This window comes from Pungitius pungitius, chromosome 1 (genome assembly GCF_949316345.1).
Source record: "Pungitius pungitius chromosome 1, fPunPun2.1, whole genome shotgun sequence".
Taxonomy (NCBI): Eukaryota; Metazoa; Chordata; class Actinopteri; order Perciformes; family Gasterosteidae; genus Pungitius; species Pungitius pungitius.
Window position 1 is genome coordinate 30,060,922 of NC_084900.1, and position 19,857 is coordinate 30,080,778.

Sequence of the window (19,857 nt, forward strand, 5' to 3'; positions counted from 1 at the left end):
GGCCAGATGACCGGGTCCAGGGTACAAATGCAGAAATCTCCTCATCTTCATCTGCGGCCTCGCATTAGTCACAGAAGGAAGTGGAGGAGATGAAAAATATACATTCCTCAGACGCTGAGAAGTTCACGCTATATGAGAAATATGGAGCAGATTAGATGAAGTATGGTCAAGTTAAAACAACTTCAACGTTCATGGCGAATGGTGTTTTAAAAAAAATGCTCCCTACACACATAGTTTGGAAATTCTTCCGAGCCTAAGGTCTCAAGATCACACTGGATGATTTTGAAAAAGGTTTCGTCACAATCAAACTCAGCTTTTCGGAGAAATTGCCAAAAATGTGTTTTTCACCAAATTGAAAATGGCGGAAAATCTAGTTATTCGCATTTGCATACCATGATTGACTTTTTTGTAGAGCATGCCGAAGACAAGCTGTGTGCCAACTTTCAAGTTGAACGGACATCGGGGGGCGGAAACTGGCCTAGTGTGGTCTTCTTTAAATTTCTAGAGGGCGCTATAGAGACATTTCTTTATACACAAATGTGAGACCCAAAAATTATCAATTTTTTTTAACAGTCTGGATATCCATGCCAAATGTAACAACTTTTTGAATATGATAAAGGCCTCAAAAAGGTTTGTGATAATAATAATAATTCCTTGAAATACAATAGGTTCCTCTACGACTAGTCGTAGTGAGGACCCTAATTAAAGTCTACTTGAACTATATGATACATGATTGACCAATTCCCACACAGGGACTCATACAAACTAAAGTTAACGGGACATGTCAGTTACGGATGTTAACCGTTAGCGAGGCGTTCACTCACCGTTTCATGTTCAGGAATCTTGCTCTGAAAGCATTTTCTCAAATTAAGCTTGTTCTTGTTTGGGGTTCAGAAGTCACTTGACCATCCGACAATGTGCCCCATTGTGACAGTCCGCTCCATACGCATCAAAGAGGTGATTAACCAGTTTAGGGCTTTGGGGACAATACTGCTCTTTACAGGGAAGACAGTGTGGTCACTCAGCACTGGGCTGCTGACAGGGAGCCACAGTACTGATTCCTCATGCAGCAGCTGACAACATGAAACCAAAAGAACTGCACAGAATGGAACATATAGGGTACAGGGTGTTAACGCTGGTGCACATGCAAAGATCACAAACATTTGTTTGTTGTATTCAAAGTTGCTTGTTGTAATCAATTCGCAAACATAGGTAATTTGGCATGTAAAGCACATTCATTTAAACGTGATTCAGCTTAATGTCAATGATATGGGCTTAGGGTGTTTTATAGTAAAAAATAATAAAAACATTCTAATCTAACATGATTAGATGGGCAGTGAAACAATTGAGGCAGCAGCTCTTAAAAGAAAGAAATGACGGATCAACCTCTGATTGGTGAACACATCGGGCTCCTGTCCAATCACATGTGTCTGGGAGGGGACGCCCGGCATCCTAATGAACTGCCACTTGTTCGTTGTTGTTGTTAGTTTTGCAATTGGGCGCGATTTCCCTTTTCTCATTATGTTTAGTACGGAGTCTGATGGAAGGAGCTGCTTTTCTCCTCCACTTTGACTTTTTTTTTCTCACATATATCAAAGAAAGAGCGTTATTTTTATTTTCATCCACCCAGGACTACCTAAGCCCATGTGATATGATCACATCTCACTAAAAAGATTTGAAATCAACATGATCAAGTGGGGAGTCATATTACTGAGTTTGACATTATCACGGTGCCTACAAATAGCATCATGCCAAACCCATGAAGGTAAGGAGATTTTATTGTGTACATGAAACATTTTGCTTGTTTTAATTGACATTATTATTACTATGTAAAAAGTTCTTCTTGAGTTTGCCTGTTACTTCACAGAATTCTTCCTGGAATTATCATAATATCTACCATTACCATGGATGACATTTAGACATGTCAGAGTTTAAGGGGCTACATTTGATAAACTATTAACCCTCACTTGTGTTTTTCTTTGTTCAAGCAATAGATGCTCTCTTCCTTAAGAGCTTTTTGCCTCTCATCAAGGCTCCTAATGCAGTAATACATTGTCACTTTATAATCTGCTAGTGATGGCTGGCAGCAACACTGAAGCCCTGCGTGGAGACTAAATAGCTTGCATGGCAATGATCCCAGTTGTAAAAAGCTACTGAGAACAATTAGTCATGTTCATGTTGATAGATGCGGTCAAATCAGCAAATGGTGGCTTTTGTTTAGCTGAAAACCCTTTTTCTTCTCAAAATATCCTTAGCTGTATGTTGTGCAGGTTTTTTTGCATGCATGAGTTTTAATTGCTAATAGTCTGAATAATCATGCAACACTCCAGGATGAGCGTTCTCAAGACACCCGTTATAGCACGATTACGAGCACAGAGAAATGGGATCCACTACAGTCATACTTCAACATGAAGTTCCCTCTCAAAAACGCACACAACAACCCTAAAGTTTGTTTATGGAAGTGATCGACATAACTTTTGTACGGCTGGAAGATCCTGGTTTACAACTCTACGTGTTCCCAACATAGACAGGAAATGTGAGTTGCTCTGACAGCTGCAGGTGTTTTGTCTTTGCACATGAAGGGCCAGCTCCATAGTTTTTGTTGATCATTATAGAAGATAGTGTGCAATTCTCCTTGCGTTCGTGATATTTCCCTTCCCTCTGCCAGAAAGTCCCATTCACACAAGCCCCATTGTCTGTTGGTATGATCTCAGCAACGCAGACCCCCAGACACTCACATACATATGCACATGCACACACACAGAAGCACTGTCTGTCACTGCATCACTCTTCAGTCACTGGGATACACTGTCCACATTTATAGCTTTGTCACAATGAGGAACTTTGTTTGAGAAAAGTCCCTCTCCCTCAACCTCCCCTCGATCAGCCCCAAGGCCGGAGTACTGGTGCACTGCTCCACGTACCAGGGTTACAGCCTGGCCGCATTGCTGTGCTTCACATCAAACTCTCCAGCCAGAACATCATCAGACGCTGTATCAAGTAGACCAAGGCCATGAATAAAGCACACTATAACCCTCACACTAAAATACCTGCTTTGGCTATGCTTATCATTTTCAACTGCGTTTTATTTTTTCATTTATGTATATGGTAACAAAATAAATCAACATACAGGAACATTTATTGTCAAATCACCACAGACCACATTGTTTGTTGTCAAAATCACATAATTGTTGAATTGTAATGCAGCGCATCATGTTGCAATGATAACTGACAAAACATGATACAGACTTGTTCACTATGGTGGAAAATCTTTATCTTTTATTATTATTATTTACTTTCAAGTGTTACAGAAATGAACAGAAACCAGCCATTGCATCGTTTTCAAATGAGTTGACGGTGATATTAAGTGCATGCGATCAACCTGAATGAAGTGTAGTAAATAAGCTAAACATACCCAACCACGGAGGTTCTTCTCACCAGATGTAATAGTTATATTTGTCCCCATTTCTGCGTACGTTTGTCAGTGGTGTGTCCCGGTACGCAGAATGGACTGAGCTCCACAGGTTCTCAGGAGATTCAGTACAACCTGATTAAGGAGCGGTACGAGGGCTGTGAGATCATCATGGGGAACCTGGAGATCACTCAGATCGAGAGTTGCCGGGATTTCTCCTTCCTCAAGGTAAAAAAATCACCACTCCCCCCCCTCCCCTGGCTTGTCTGTCAAATGATATTGTACAAGTTGTAGAAGTGTGCCCCTCCTCTTCCCCTCCAGGCCATCCGGGAGGTGACCGGCTATGTCCTCATTGCCATGAACCACTTTCAGGAGATTCCTCTGGGGCAACTACGGGTCATCAGAGGAAACAGCCTTTATGAGAGACGCTTTGCTCTCTCTGTCTTCTTCAACTACCCCAAGGATGGCTCCAACGGCCTGCGCCAGCTGGGCCTCGCGAACCTGACAGGTAAAGACAGCCCCCTCCAAATATCCTGACTGTCTGCTAAGCTTCATGTCTTCATAATTGGTGTAAAACTATTTACGGTGAGATGGGGAGAGACTCAAAGCAGGGAAAGCACAGGTGTTACTGATAACTTTTTACAATGGGCATAGTCTAATCAAGAGCGCATGTCAGACAGGAGCCAGCAACAACAAAAAAGCCTTTTGGAAGGTAGTTTGAATGTGCAGTTTTTCTTGTCTGAAAGGCGGGGAGCATCTCAGCCCGCTACTCCTACCAGAACATTGGGTGGTCAAATACTTACCTGTATGGGTCTGCTCCTTCACAATATGTGATATGAGTTCCATAACATCTTCTTCACAGAGATTCTGGAGGGAGGAGTACAGATTATCAACAACAAGTACCTAAATTATGGGCCCTGGGTCTTCTGGCAAGACATCATCAGGGACAACGGCGCTCTCATTGACATCCAGCACAATGGAGAGAAAGGTCGGTGGTGGGTTATTCCTATTTCACACATCCCCAAATGATCTCTCAATACTTCTCTTATTAGAACTGCGTCCGTGTCCTTCTCTCAGGGCCTTGCCATAAATCCTGTGGAGATTACTGCTGGGGCCCAAACGTGGACCAATGTCAGATCTGTGAGTGGCCATCTTTTTTATCCCCTGTGCTCTAACTCTCTCCTCCTTCCTCCTGACTGCCTGCCTCTCCTCACAGACAGAAATACACACACATGTGCACGTCGGTGACCTCTGTTCAACCCGTCTCTCCTGTGTGTCTCAGTGACTAAGACGGTGTGCGCTCCACAGTGTAATGGTCGGTGTTTTGGGATGAGCCCGAGGGACTGCTGTCACATAGAATGTGCAGCGGGATGTAAAGGCCCTCTGGATGTTGATTGTTTTGTAAGTACTCCTTCTTTAAAAGTAATTAGGACAAAGGCAGTCTTTGCAAACATTATACTGTGGGGGGGGGTTCTTCACTAACAAAGAAGAAATATATTTTCAAATGGTTTTGTCTCTTTTACTTATGCTTATATATAGTAATAATAGAATAATAGTATAATAGAATTGGTTATATTAAGAGACACCAATTGTTTTAAGGACTCTTGATTCAGTTCCCATTTTCCAAGCAGTGTTTTTTGCTGGAGTAATATACATTTTATTTGATAGTATCCCTGCAGAGATTTAAAACCTTATATGTTTGCTCAAATGTGTGTGTGTGTGTGTGTGTGTGTGTGTGTGTGTGTGTGTGTGTGTGTGTGTGTGTGTGTGTGTGTGTGTGTGTGTGTAGGCATGTCGTCATTTCAACGACTCTGAAGCCTGTGTGCCTCAGTGTCCACAGACTTTGATCTATAACAAGCAGACATTTCAAATGGAGACCAACCCTAATGCCAAATATCAGTACGGATCCATCTGTGTCTCCCAGTGTCCCAGTGAGTGGCCCGTCTTTGTATCCTCAACATCTTGTACTGCGCAACGTGGAAGTGTGGAAAGCCTTCCTGATTTTTCAAACCCGTGTCACAGTGTTGTTCTTTTTTTTTTGGTCTTGCTCCTCAAAGCTCATTTCGTGGTGGACGGCAGCTCCTGTGTGAGCGTCTGTCCGCCAGACAAGACGGAGGTGGAGAGAGACGGCCAGAAGCAGTGCGAGTTCTGCAGTGGACTCTGCCCAAAAGGTTGCTTATTATCATCATTTTTTTCTGCCGCTTCTTACATTATGTAATGTGTATATTTTGCCACGGAAGCCTGAGATGCCGCTTGCTCTCTCCCCTGTAGTGTGCGAGGGCACTGGCGCTGAGCATAGACAAACGGTGGACTCCAGCAACATCGACAGCTTCATCAACTGCACCAAGATCCAGGGCAGCCTCCACTTCCTGGTCACGGGGATTCTCGGGTAAGCTTCCTGCCCTGCCTGGGGGGTCGCCGTGTGCAGCGATGTGTAGGCCGCTGGTTCATAGTCAATGTTTTACTGCTCCTAGAGATGACTTCAAGAACATCCCGGCGTTGGATGCCAAAAAGCTGGAGGTTTTTCACACCGTCCGAGAAATAACAGGTGTGTAGAAACGTTGTTGGTGGTAGTAATGCCTTTGTGATGCATTGTAGTAGTTTTACATATCATGGCAGAATTCACTTGACATTATTAATGACACAATAACGTTTTTCAAAGCACACTGATAAATACAGTGAAGAGAAATACGTCTTGGACCCATGACAGCAGTGTGTTGCTCTATACAACATCTATCGCCATTAAATTGTCCATCTAATAATAGGAAATATGATCATGCGACATGTTATTAATGGACCACAATAACCTAAATACCTGTGCGGTATTTATGTTGATTTTTATCACTTGTCAGATATCCTAAACATCCAGTCGTGGCCCGAAGAACTGAATGATCTGTCGGTTTTTTCGAGTCTCACAACCATTCAAGGGAGGTCCCCTGACAAGTAAGGCCTGTTTGTTAAAGTGTTAATGTTGGTGCTCTGAGGAAACTCATTTAGATCAGAACAAAAAAATATATCAACAAGATTTTATTCTCTATAGAAAGTGCAGATATTTAAATGGTATGAACTTTGATGCAATGTTACTGACTTCAAACTGCCTCCAATTCTTCTGTTCTCACCAAAACTAAAAAAAAAATTGTATCACATGGTAAGTGTTTAGTACAACTGTGTGTCATCGCCGCTCTCTTACACCCTCTGATATAATCTAGTATAAATAAACAAGTGTAGCAAAATGGAAGTAAATATTTCACCAGGTCTGTTTGAACGTACAGTATGTATATATATATATATACATTATATGTATATGTATTTATATATGTAGATATACATATAGGTAAATGGCAGCTAACTCAAAGGTTAATTTCCTTTGTTTATTTATTTTTCTCCGTGTCCCATCCGCCCTCCAATCTTCCAACCAAAGGCGATTTTCTCTGATGGTGATGCACATCCACACTCTTACCTCCCTGGGCTTGCGCTCTCTGCGGGAGATCAGCGACGGCAGTGTGTACATCAGTCAGAATGCCAACCTCTGTTACCACCACACGGTAAACTGGCTGCAGCTGTTCAGAGGCCGCAGAGTTCGAGTCAACAACTTCAACAACAACAGGCCGCTGGCGGAGTGCGGTGAGGCGACACAGAAATACCCCGAATCCCAAAGTCTCATCAATCCCACATATTGCCAATCAGAAAAAAAATGAAGCCCACGTACATTGCCTTCATCAGTTTGCTCATTTTCTTCTCATGTTGTGTGCAGTTGCGCAGGGCCATGTGTGTGACCCGCTGTGTTCAGACTCAGGATGCTGGGGCCCGGGACCCGACCAGTGTCTCTCTTGCAGGAACTACAGCCGAGAGGGGACATGCGTTGGAAGCTGTAATTTCTTCACTGGGTCAGTAAATACATGTTTGTTGATATTCCCACTGGTGTGGCTTCGTGCGATGAATGTCTGGATCATCACGATCGTGTAATTACTTGAATATTGTCTCCAAAGTGCTCCCAGGGAATTTGCAGGACCTGATGGCGAGTGCGTTGCCTGTCATCCAGAGTGCAAGCATCAGACTGGGGCGTCCAGCTGTACTGCACTGGTAATGCCTTTCTTTGATAGTTTATACATGTTCATCTTATTTTACTTATATTCTTAAATTACACTAATCATCAAGACAAATTCCTCTATGTGTGGCAATAAATGGCTTCTGATTCTGATTGTGGCCCAATTTGTAGGAATTTTCAGTTGCATTTTGTTATTTATCCAATTTTTACTGCATTAGAAGGGAATATTCATTCAATATTCATTCAATTCAATTCAGCAATCAGGAACATTTATCACTAAAATATGTCAGACATATCACCGGTGGAGAAAGGGATGTCAGAGTCAGTCAATGGGACCCGGGCTCTGCTAATGAGCCTGACTGCCCACAGGAAGAAACTGTTAGTGTGGCGAGAGGTCTTGGTCCTGATGGACCTCAGCCTCCTGCCAGATGGAAGGGGCTCAAAGAGGATTTGTCCGGGGTGAGACGGGTCGGCTACAATCTTTTTAGTCCTCGAGGGATGGCAGATTGCAGCCGATCACCCTCTCTGCACCTTCCTCCCCTGACATGAACACATTTTGTGTTGACTCTCTGCCCCTTCCTTTCCATTATACACATAAATCATGTGGAATGATGTAGCCGGTGGTCTGAATCATTTATTCTGTGTCTTGTTTAATTACGTTTCAAACCCTCCCCACAGAGTTATGCAGAGCTTCTCCCATTTGTGTCTTCCTCCGTACGTATCTGTGTTAGGGTGCAGACAAGTGTCTAGCCTGCGCCAACCTTCAAGATGGTCCCTTCTGTATGTCCTCTTGTCCCACTGGGGTAAATGATGGACAGACAGGACTGATTTTCAAATACCCCAACAGGCAAGGTCACTGTGAACCGTGTCACCATAACTGCACCCAGGGGTGAGACTGGACCCAAATGATATTTGTGTACATACTTGTGTTCATCTTGGATTGTGTAACAGTTATCAGATCAATGATGTGTTTATCTCCTACAGATGCTCAGGCCCAGGATTAAATGATTGTTTAGAGGCAACTAGACTGGCAGTAAGCAGGTGAGTGTCTCCCCCTACTGGTGACGATAAAACACTACATAGCAATGTGTTTATCATCCATGGATCAATACTGACACGCAGGGCTAGTGTTGCAATTTTTGAGACATTACCTTTATTAAAAATCCATCCAATATTCCAAAATTGAAATAGAAATACAAGTAGATTTTTTTAAACTACTCTTTCCATTTCCCCTTCCAACAGAGCAGAGTGATGAACTCAATCTCTGCAGTCCAATGCTTCTCTCTATTACTGATATTTCTTTATACAGTAATGTACAATCTCTTAGCCCGTGTCCGTTGAGATTTGTATTGTCCTATATCCTTTTGAATTAATTTAATTAAAAAAACAAATATGTGCTGTAACGTTCGCTCACCTCAACACTATAAGAAATAGCATGGATTCTACAAATAATATTGTTTCACACTATATTTCTTTCAAATCAATTTTTGTGAATCTCACGCCTTCAGCCATAATCTCCACATTAGCGTCTCTCTCTGCTTCCCTATGCAGTGGTCAGATCACAGGCATAGCTTTAGGTCTGCCGGCCGGCTTGATATTATGCCTGGTGTTGTTCTTCCTGGGCGTGCTTTACCACAGAGGATTGGCTATCCGCCGCAAGAGAGCCATGAGGAGGTACCTGGAGAGCGGAGAGGTGAGACTTTAGAGACCATTGAACCAGATGAGTACCTTGCTTTGACTGTGACACGCGTTATTGATTGAAAGAGGAAAGAAAACATCTGGGACTTATTTGACAGAGCTTTGAGCCACTCGGTCCCGGAGAGAAAGGCACCAAGGTTCATGCCCGCATCCTCAGGCCTGCAGACCTGAAGAAAATCAAAGCCCTTGGCTTGGGAGTTTTTGGCACAGTGCACAAGGTATTTATTAACCTTCAGCTTTGGTCTGTAATAATCCATTGATTAATGTGGCCTTATAACCTTAGCGGAGCAATACAAATATTTACGGATTCATGTGAAATAATGCGGATGCTGCTGTGCATTTAATCGTTTCAAGGGTGTTTGGACTCCGGAGGGAGAGACTGTGAAGATCCCTGTCTCCATTAAAACCATTCAAGATAGCTCAGGCCGACAGACCTTCACCGAGATCACCGATGTGAGAATCAGAGCTTCTTGCACTCCTGAAAGACGTTTCAGCATTAAAGCATCAGCAATTAAAGTCGCATATGTATACGGCGTCGTACAAAGTGTCACGTATCATGTCATAGTCACAATTGTAAACAGTGTTTTCTGCCTCTGTGTAGCATATGCTGTCCATGGGCAGCCTGGACCATCCTTACATTGTTCGGCTGCTGGGCATCTGTCCAGGTCCAAGTCTGCAACTGGTGACCCAGCTTAGTTCACAGGGCTCTTTACTGGAGCACATCAGGCATCACAAGAACAGCATGGACCCCCAGCGCCTGCTGAACTGGTGTGTGCAGATTGCTAAAGTAAGTCGGTTATTTTGAGGCAACCGCGTGTTTTGAAAATATACGTAGGGTATGTAGCGAATGGATGTTTGTGTCTCAGGGTATGTACTACCTGGAGGAGCACCGCATGGTCCACAGGAACCTGGCCGCCCGCAACATCCTGCTTAAGAACGACTACCAGGTCCAGATTTCTGACTACGGTGTGGCAGACCTCCTTTATCCTGACGACAAGAAATACATCTACACCGACACCAAGGTTTTTTTTCACACATTTAATACGTCACAGTTGAGAGGAGTTTACCGTCTCCTCAAGTTCTGAAAGGTCTGTATGTCACCTGATCCAGACTCCCTTAAAATGGATGGCCCTGGAGAGCATCATGTTCAGAAGATACACTCACCAAAGTGACGTTTGGAGTTATGGTAAGGGGATGCAGGACTGTTTGTTTGAGTGTGTCACAATATACAGCAGCACTAATGAAATTCACTTTCTTCTGTAGAAGGCTGGCATCAAATAATCAAAATCTGGCGTCTCTCTTCCGGGACAGGGGTGACAGTGTGGGAGATGATGTCGTTCGGGGCGGAGCCTTATTCATCCGTTCAGCCTCAGGAGGTGCCGAGTCTGCTGGAGAAAGGCGAACGCCTGTCACAGCCCCACATCTGCACCATAGACGTCTACATGGTCATGGTTAAATGTGAGTACCACGAAACGTCACAACCAGCCGGCACAAACACATGGATTTGAGCTGACATGCTTCACATCTTCTCTCCAGGTTGGATGATCGATGAAAATATAAGGCCGACCTTCAAGGAGCTGGCCAGCGACTTTACTCGCATGGCAAGAGACCCGCCGAGATATCTTGTCATCAAGGTGAGGCTGCCATCTTCGATTTAGACTAGAGCCCACCGGCTGTTTGAGGTTGATCCCTAAATGCTTCTTCATATTTCGGTAGGTGGAAGGAGGAGAAGCTGCCTCAGTCGAGCTCCAGCGAAGGGAATCAGAGCGAGGACTTCTGCAAGCGGATTTGGAAGACCAACATGAGGAAGGACTGGAGGATGGTTTGACAACTCCTCCTCTCCAACACTCCCCATCTTGGAGTCTGTCCCGGTCTCGGATTAATTCGTACAGGGTACTGAAAGTGAGACTCTTGTTGTTGGACCGTTGTGGCTAGATCAGAGGCAAGGGAAACGTAACACTCTATCTTCCCTGATGTGTAGAGTGGTACCTCTCAGACTGGACCCATTGGATATCTGCCAATGAACCCCAGCCCCGTGGACAGTATCCGCCAGGTGATACAGACACACAAACTCACACACATGCATGCAAACCAACGCATTCCTACAACTGCACAGGTGATATTGTATAGAATTGGCTTCTCTTCTATTTCCAGTATTACTAAATGTTTCTCTTAGCTGTATTAAAATGAAGTGTGGTGGCCCCGCAGTGAGTCATTACAACCAAGTGAGACACATGAAAAGGTGTAATTCCAATCCCAAGCACAGGTCTCTTTTAAAAATAGAATTAATTCCCTATGAGCTGCTGCATCAGTTCAAATCTCTCCTTATCCGTCCCAGCTGTGGCTTCAGAGGTCTCGACTGAGCTCGGTGCGCACGCTGCCCGAGAAGTCGGAGTTCAGGAGGAGTGGCAGAGAGGCAGAGCGGCATGAGGAGGGTTCACGGACTGGGAGTCTTCGCAGGGCCAGGTTTGGCTCTGAGAGGGAAACTCCTCGTGTGTCCATTGGCCGGCACAGGAAGCTCTCATCAGCATCAAGTCCGTCCTCGTATAAAGTGTGGGCCGCCGAGGAAGAAGAGGAGGTGGACCACTACGGCTACGTTCTGGCTGGGCCACATCTTACTCCACAGAGAGGTAAAATAGCAGCCCCCCCCCCCCCCCGATGACTGTTGAGTAAATGATTTAGTTAACAATATATAACCATGTCATGTGATCTCTTTTCTTCCATAAATTTCGTCTCGGCACACAGTCTGCAGCGTCTCCCATTCCGGACAAAGAAACTCAAGACTCCATAATAATCTGTCTATTGTGGTTATATACCCCTCTCAGGAGTATGAAATCATGAGCAAAGAGTCTGCTGCTCCCCTTAGCTCGACAAGTAGCGTCTTATCACAGGCAGACGCCACCTCAGTGGCAGTTGGCTTCGAAATCTCGCCATTACCTTCACCGACGCTGGCTTCTTTACCTGGAGAGGAAACTATGGACGTGGAAACTCTGACACAAATCTCCGCTCAAAGGATTAAGCCTGAAGATGAGGGTTGTGAAGGAGGTGTTACAGAGCAAAGAAACTCCACAGAGAAACATTCACTCACAGTATTCTCTGATAGTGGGATCAGAGATGACCAAGGAGGGGCAGATCAAGGGATAGGCAGGTATGAATACATGGATATCAGACGATCAAACTCTATAGAGGGAGAGCCTCCGGCCCTGGAGAGATGTGGGAGGCAAACATCTCCCAAGAGTGCAGCAAAGACAGCAGAAGCGGACCAAATAGTGGTTTTGTTGAAAAATGAGCTTGAGGAGGAAGAGGAGAAGCACCACAACACAAACAAATTACCTGCACTTCAGGGAAATGTGAGCGGTGCGGTCACGCCTAGGCCAGATGTGCTCACAGCGGGGGGTGAAATGGTGGAGGAGTATGAGGAGATGACCAGATTTGGAGTGCTTCCCAGTGGGTGGGAGCAGGCAGACTACCAGAACCTCCCACTGAAGGGGAAAGCTGTTTCTGATGAGATGGGTAGTGACAGGTGTGAAGGGATTGGGGGATACATCAAGGTGTTCGCTGGCATGGGGGAGCCTGGCAGCAACACATCATTTGACAACCCAGACTACTGGCACAGCAGACTGTTCCTTAAGCCAGATGCTGTTGGCACCTAATAATGTGGATTGGGACGGAGAGATAGCGACAGCTCTGTTAGTACCTGTCATAAATGTGGGTTTTTGTCCAGCTTTTCTTCTTTGAGCTGCACCAACAAACTTTGAAAGATAAAAGAAATAGTTAGTAAAATGGGGTGATCGTGTTCCATTGAAATAGAAGGGTATTTTTGTACAATTTTTATGAAGAATTATGATATGAATTAATAAAATTCAAATATTTTTCAAGTACCAAATCACCTGTGTTATTGATTGTTTTTGTATCAGGGTTGTATATATATTGTATGTTTTCTTTGCACATCACTTATGGTAAAACATAATCATGGACTGTATGGTATGAACAGCCGTAAATGAGATGGAGGAATAGAAACCATAGAAACCATGAGAAAAGATGAATCGGCGTTGCACTCGCGTGATTTGGAGAGAGACCGATCAAAGACTATCTAGAAGTGACAGATTAATTTTAAGTTTCCGTTTTTGTTCAAATTCAATTTTGGCATGGTTATACCTTTACCAAAACGCACAGTTTTAATGACAAAGAATTCGGCAAGCCCTTTTGAAATGTCCTGACGTGGATCATTAAAGGACGGTAACGGGAACTGTATGAATAGGTTGTTTGTTTTTCTATCACTTTCAAATCGATCCCATAGTATCATGTGTATTTGGTCAGTGTTTTTTAAATACACCTTTAATGTCTTTAACTCTAACATTTAAAGTGATTAACTTACAAGTATGTTCGTCTACACAGCCTAAGCTTTACATGATTACAAATATCAACCTTTCCTTCTTCGGATGTAATGCCCGATGCCCCAAGAGTAGGCAGGGAACCATCTTGATTGCACAGCGGCTCTTTGGCAGCGGGCGGGATTTGGAGATAGTACTAGCCTGCTTACTGACGTCGGGCGGGCCGATGCAGAGAGCAGCGTGGTCCATCCTCTGGTTGACTGACACACGCTGGGGAAAAAGTTACTCTTGAGTTCGAGGACACACTGCCAACATGTCTGGAGATGACGATACACCGGAGCTGACCATCGCCGACGACTTGGTGGTCACCAAGTATAAGATGGGGGCCGAGATTGCGAATCGTAAGTGAAATGCAGCGTGCACGTAGCGTTTTACTCAACGATCCATAAGCATCAGGATCCGTCTGAGGTTAGCTAACCCTGTCAGCTAGCTAGTCATACCCAGACAGCAGCAGCTGTGCCATGTGCCGCAGCAACGATTGCGCTAGATCACGTTAGAGAGCGGCACTTTGGAAACGTAACGCTCGCCATGTATTTAGGCATATATTTTCTATAAAGTAATGGCTCCTATTCGTCTGGCGACACGTTGCTGTCACATTACTCTGGTCAGCGAGCTAGCTAAGCAGTGGCAGTGCTAGCTACCTCACTAGCTAGCATTAGCTAGCTGCAACTGCTAACGTAACAGATAACAATGACAAGTACGAAGCTGCATGGCGAAACGGAGTGTTTCCGAAGAGGCCTACGTAGTACAGTAGTTCATATTAAATACAACTAACAGTTCATCACGTCGAGACTACTTCAATTGTTATGTAATATTCTGAAGATCTGTTTGATTGAAATGGTATCATTTAACTTACAAGTACATTTACGTTGAATTTACTGGAGTAAATAATAAAGCGAGTTAAAAACCCAGTAGTTATGATGTTAAAACTTAATTTATATATTTTACTTTTAAATACTGGAAGATTTACAAACTTTTTAAGTCGCAAACCTGAATTTGTTAACATGAATACGCCATTACTGTATTAAATAACGGCATATTATTTTCAAGGCCACATCATTGGTGTGATTTCATATTTGCAAGTTATTTAAATGTAAATCCAATGCAAATCTAACTAACTTAAAGGCATCAAAAGTATGTCATTTTTGGATGTCTTCACTCCAAACAAAAAGTTCACAATTTTAACGGAAGGACAGACACTTACTCCAGAGTGCACACCTTCCCACTCAGGTTACTTATGCACAGCTGCTAGGTCAGTTTAACAATAGTCTTTATGTAGCTGCCACTTTGTTAGTTGTACAGCTGACTTTCCTGCCACATAAAGTACATTTTTTACATTCACACCGTCAAACTCAATGTAAAACTACAAGTGATCTGAAATGCACCGATATCTGATAATGTACTCCTCAAGCTTCTTGTAGAAGTCTAAAAAAATTTAAATTCTACAGCTCAAAATGAATTTTCAGTCTTCATTTTCATTCATTCCTTGGAGTCTTTTCGGGAGTGACTACGTGTTCTGTGGGCCTTACTGCTATAGGTAGTATGCCGTTTCCTGCTGATGTACAGCTGTCAGGGAACGTGTCAAACGTATATATCTTCTATTTGATGTAGCCTCAGCTCCGTCACACTGTCATATGCTCCCGCCCTTGACTGAGCCGTACACAGTCAAGCAAAAGACCTTTTCTGAAATACGGTGTCCACTATCTTCTCGCGTTTTATTTAACAAATGATAAATTGACCAACCTAGTTAATAATCAACAGAAGCCTTGAAAGGGAAAATAATTGTTAGTTGTAGACCAGCACTACAAACGCGGTCATTGACGTGTCATTTCAAGGACAGCATGGCTCATTCTGTTTCTTGTCTTGCAGAGGCGCTAAAGACAGTGGTTGGAGCAGCTATGGCTGGAGTCTCTGTGCTCAGCCTGTGTGAAAAGGGAGATGCCTTCGTCATTGCCGAAACCGGGAAGATCTTCAAGAAGGAAAAGGAAATGAAGAAAGGTACGTCCTTTGTTGCATTTCATTATTTATTATTGTCATCATCGCCGTCCCTAACTCGGCCGTCCCTTATTGCATCTTTCTTTCTCAGGTATTGCTTTTCCTACTTGTGTGTCCGTTAACAACTGTGTATGCCATCACTCCCCTCTGAAGACTGATCCCGATGTCATGCTGAAGGATGGAGACCTTGTAAAGATGTAAGCTACCGAATGCGTTGATGTGTACAATTAGAGTTACTATTTTATTTGCAGTTCATACTTTTTTTGTTTGTCAGTAGTTCAAGTTTTCCTGTTCTTTTTGTTCAGTGATCTGGGAGTGCACGTTGATGGCTTCATCTCAAATGTCGCTCACAGCTTAGTTGTTGGAGTGACCAAGGTATGTCATCATGGTTAATTTAGCCCTCGTTGGTTTATTCACAATACTCGTGATTTGTTTTATAATTGACTTGATTACCGACTGTCACACCACAGCTACTAATACTTTGGTATTTCAGGATATGCAACGCTTTATCTGTCCTTTTGTTTCTCTTCAGGACAACCCACTGACTGGACGGAAGGCTGACGTTATCAAAGCGGCTCACCTCTGTGCTGAGGCGGCTCTGCGTCTTGTTAAGCCCGGAAATCAGGTAAAAGTTTCCCACCGTGACCACTGAGATGAGCAATGTCCTCTCTGGCAACACCTCGTCTAATAAACACAATGATCTCTCGCATCAGAATAAACAGGTCACAGAAGCCTGGAACAAGATTGCAAAGTCGTTCAAGTGCTCCCCTATTGAAGGTGGGTGTTAGTGAACAATTTGCACCTGTAAGATCGAGGGTCGCAGCAGTACATATTCCTAACATGCACTGACTTGGTTTATCCCTCCCATGTGTGCAGGCATGCTCTCCCATCAGCTCAAACAACACGTGATCGATGGGGAGAAAACGATCATCCAAAACCCAACGGACCAGCAAAAGTGAGTGGCCTCATCAAGTGCTTCCTGTCACTGACCTGAGGAGCGTTTTGGCCTGTGGGTGAGCTTATCACTTTTGTATTCTTAGAAAGGACCATGAGAAGGCCGAGTTCGAGGTCCATGAAGTATATGCAGTGGATGTGCTTATCAGCACCGGAGAGGGCAAGGTGAGAGGAACTTTGGTTAAAATGTGTTTGTTCTGCTTAAAATTTGTTCCAGGCAAGGTATTTTTAACACGGTTTGTCAATTTAGGCAAAGGATGGCGGTCAGAGGACCACCGTTTACAAACGAGACCCCAACAAGGTGTACGGCTTGAAGATGAAGACATCTCGCACGTTCTTTAGTGAGATGGAGAGGCGCTTTGATACAATGCCTTTCACTCTGAGGTAGCATCTTTAAAACTTTGGATCAAATATTTTGACTTTCAAAAAGAAATCTTTAATCAAATAATTTCCCAGATTTCACCATCTCATTGTTCACTTCTGTTTGTGTCCTCAGAGCGTTTGAGGATGAAGGCAAGGCCAGGTTAGGCGTGGTTGAGTGTGCCAAACATGAACTGCTGCAGCCGTTCAATGTGCTGCAGGAGAAAGAGGGTGAGTGGAACAAGGAGGGATGTAGCTGACTGCTTGAGTGCAGGACACACAGTGTAGGGTTTTTTTTCCGTGTGTGAACTAATTGAGGTGGTCAGGAAGTTTCTGGAAGACTTCACATGTACTTGACTGTGAAAGAAAAAGGGCCAAAGTAGTACTAGGCCTTCAGCCTGTCCCAGCTTCTAAAGGAAGCCAAATACCTGTGGGAAGGATTCAGGGCTTGCAGGAACCCTGGCAAGCTTTACTTAGACTGACTTTATCTCTCTGCAATCGATTTAGTCATTCCCTGCATTGTTGGCATTAGTTTAGATTTATTTCTTGTAATAACACGTTGTTCCGGTCTCCTGCACATTGATCTGCAGTCAAATGAAGTTCTAGAGCTTCTTAAAGAGAAAAGCATATGTTGGACAAAAAAACATCTATGGTTCTTCTACCATGCAATTCAAAGGGAAGTCTGAATAATTATGATATAATCCATGCACGATAATCAGTTAATTTATAACTTTACAGGTTCCGATCTTTGTTTTGCTATGTCAACTGGAACATTTGCACATCGTATATTCAGCGGGACTGTTTAATGCAACCGTAACTCCATCTTTCTCCAGGGGAAGTTGTTGCCCAGTTTAAGTTCACCGTGCTGCTCATGCCCAACGGACCACTGCGAATCACAAACAGCCTCTTTGAGCCAGAGCTCTACAAGTCTGAGCATGAGGTGGAGGACCCAGAGCTGAAGGTACAATGGGTTGACGGATGGGATATTGCAGTCCCTTCTTGAAAAGAGAGGTTTAGACCAAGGGTGTCACTATAGAATTCTGTTTAGGTTTTTAATATGAAAGTAATTTTTGTCTTTTTGTCATTGAAAGGCTTTGCTTGAAAGCTCTGCCAGTCGTAAGACCCAGAAGAAGAAGAAAAAGAAGGTGAGTTGTTGGGACCTGTTTGAATTAACTCACATTCCCATTTAAAAAGATCCCTCTAATTGCAATCAATTATGTCTTTAAAGGCCTCAAAGACTGTTGAGACTGCAACCGGACAGGCAATGGAGACTGACGCTGCAGAATAAGTTTCTCGGGCAGACATCTGACGACCCAAAGAACAGACGCCATGAATCCTGCTGTCCGAGGCGCATGCGGGCGTAGCCGCTGTGAATACCTCTAACTGATGTCATTTTGGGATGATGCTGCTCCTAAATTTTTTCACTCCACCTATAATACAAGTACATTTCTAGTAAATCCCATAAACTTGAGACCGTCCTCTTCTTCTAACAGTGGACAACAATTCTGCTACAAAAGAGGAAATTCTAAACCATTTGTTTGACCTTGAGCCTTCGTCCATGAAAGATGTGGAAAATAAAATGAGTTTGACTGAGCGGCAAAGGATGATGAATGCACAATACTGTGTCCGCGTAATTGTGTGGCAGTGAGATAACTTCCTTAACGTCATAAACCTGTCTTTGGAAACAAAGTTGACCTGATCTTGTGCAACACTTGAATCCTGAAGTTAAAAGCATGCCAATGGCCATTATTACTGCTGAGATCAGCATAGTTTCCCCGTTTATACCACTCTGGCTTAGGTCAGTCTGCCAGTACATTCAGTACACTTCTAGGAGGCTACTGTAGGTTACTCGGCTAACAATTTCTAAAACTTACAATTGAAGACCAAATTAAGTCATTTAAATAGCAAAAACGTATTTCTCCATCGTGGATGGCATACCTCCTGCCAGGGGTTCCGCATTCAGTCTTCGGGTGCCACCATCAAGTCTGACAGTCTGTGTTTACATAAGAATTCCATACCTGTTAGATATATGGATGCTTTTGTAAAACAAATCCCAGTTTTAGAGACTATTTTTGGAAACATTAAAAAGCCACCTGACATCATTTGTGTGGTTGTTTTTAAACTGTATTAAGTTGGTTATTGTGTTTTATGTGTTTTCATACTTATGAAGAGTATGACTGCATCCTTTGATTTTTATTTTACATCAATTTTAAAAATGAACAATGTATAATTTTCAAGTAATATAAGGAACTTGTGAAAATACCCCCAACAATTCCACTTACAGAAAAGCAAACATTAAATAATTCATGACATTTTTTTGAAAAACAAATAATTCTTAAATTTCAGAAGCATCAGCAAACTCCCTGCTGACCGATATTGAGGTGAGATTTTGCAGCCAGTAGCAATCCCATATCTCCAGTCTGGGACTGAACTCTAATCCAAGATGACACTGCTTGCCCACACAGGATTTTTTGAGTCCCTGCAGTATTTGAGAGACTGCGAGATCCTCCTTGTGGCAGTGGCAAGCAATGGCAAGTGAGGTTGGGGGTCGGCGGGTTCCGCGCGTGTGTGTGTGCGCGCGTGGGGTGTTGGATTCACATCTGCATCTGCGTTGGGATTGATGCACCGCTGTGGTCACACGTCCCCAAAGAGCTACACTTACCTATGGCTGTCAACCCCTCATTAGATTTATCTTTATCGTATTAGGGGCACAGATAAATACATGTATACCGCCACCTGGTGGTATTAACGGAAACTGTTTTGGTGCTTGAAATTGGTTCCCAAAAGTAATGGAATATATTATATAGTATATAAATGTCTAAAAACACATTTTGTAATTAAATTTATTTGAGTTGAAGTGTATTTTCACCAAAATGTTAAATAAAAATAACAAATAAATAACATACTAAATATTAAGCTTCAAAGGATGTAGAAAGGATTCATTAACATCAAAAGTGTTGGTTTCAAACCATATATTTACTACATATAAAAACGAA

The 19,857-nt window shown here is 43.3% G+C and overlaps 2 protein-coding genes across 4 annotated transcripts; both read left to right on the forward strand.

The window, feature by feature from the left end:
- The first annotated feature begins 1,488 nt into the window (after positions 1 to 1,488).
- Positions 1,489 to 13,038, forward strand: LOC119199286 (receptor tyrosine-protein kinase erbB-3-like). 3 transcript variants are annotated; one of them, XM_062564639.1, is made up of 28 exons: positions 1,489 to 1,765; positions 3,486 to 3,640; positions 3,734 to 3,920; positions 4,275 to 4,400; positions 4,490 to 4,552; positions 4,695 to 4,813; positions 5,202 to 5,343; positions 5,470 to 5,583; positions 5,684 to 5,801; positions 5,887 to 5,960; positions 6,265 to 6,355; positions 6,834 to 7,036; positions 7,167 to 7,299; positions 7,402 to 7,495; positions 8,192 to 8,349; positions 8,445 to 8,501; positions 9,012 to 9,153; positions 9,257 to 9,376; positions 9,513 to 9,611; positions 9,760 to 9,945; positions 10,025 to 10,180; positions 10,269 to 10,344; positions 10,470 to 10,616; positions 10,695 to 10,792; positions 10,875 to 11,060; positions 11,140 to 11,211; positions 11,497 to 11,788; positions 11,904 to 13,038. In XM_062564639.1, the coding sequence occupies exons 1-28, from the start codon at positions 1,687 to 1,689 to the stop codon at positions 12,809 to 12,811; spliced, it is 4,395 nt and encodes a 1,464-aa protein (XP_062420623.1). In that variant the 5' UTR covers positions 1,489 to 1,686; the 3' UTR covers positions 12,812 to 13,038. The 3 variants fall into 3 exon arrangements, with proteins under 3 accessions (XP_062420623.1, XP_062420626.1, XP_062420629.1); XM_062564642.1 differs by having other exon boundaries at positions 10,875 to 11,051; XM_062564645.1 differs by lacking the exon at positions 11,904 to 13,038 and having other exon boundaries at positions 10,875 to 11,051; positions 11,140 to 11,622.
- Positions 13,039 to 13,685: 647 nt separating this feature from the next.
- Positions 13,686 to 18,963, forward strand: LOC119223271 (proliferation-associated protein 2G4-like). The gene is made up of 13 exons (XM_037480484.2): positions 13,686 to 13,893; positions 15,422 to 15,550; positions 15,639 to 15,744; positions 15,853 to 15,922; positions 16,080 to 16,172; positions 16,261 to 16,324; positions 16,424 to 16,502; positions 16,588 to 16,666; positions 16,752 to 16,885; positions 16,998 to 17,092; positions 17,695 to 17,822; positions 17,953 to 18,006; positions 18,090 to 18,963. The coding sequence occupies exons 1-13, from the start codon at positions 13,806 to 13,808 to the stop codon at positions 18,147 to 18,149; spliced, it is 1,179 nt and encodes a 392-aa protein (XP_037336381.1). The 5' UTR covers positions 13,686 to 13,805; the 3' UTR covers positions 18,150 to 18,963.
- The last annotated feature ends 894 nt before the right edge of the window (positions 18,964 to 19,857 follow it).

Bases quoted from the DNA above. Each gene is read 5' to 3' on its own strand.
- LOC119223271 (XM_037480484.2), top strand. From the start codon at position 13,806: ATGTCTGGAGATGACGATACACCGGAGCTGACCATCGCCGACGACTTG. The intron at 13,894-15,421 runs GTAAGTGAAATG...CTTGTCTTGCAG, and splicing joins GGGGGCCGAGATTGCGAATC to AGGCGCTAAAGACAGTGGTT. The intron at 16,173-16,260 runs GTAAAAGTTTCC...CTCTCGCATCAG, and splicing joins TTGTTAAGCCCGGAAATCAG to AATAAACAGGTCACAGAAGC.
- LOC119199286 (XM_062564639.1), top strand. From the start codon at position 1,687: ATGATCAAGTGGGGAGTCATATTACTGAGTTTGACATTATCACGGTGC. The intron at 9,377-9,512 runs GTATTTATTAAC...AATCGTTTCAAG, and splicing joins TTTTTGGCACAGTGCACAAG to GGTGTTTGGACTCCGGAGGG. The intron at 11,061-11,139 runs GTGAGACTCTTG...CCTGATGTGTAG, and splicing joins ATTCGTACAGGGTACTGAAA to AGTGGTACCTCTCAGACTGG.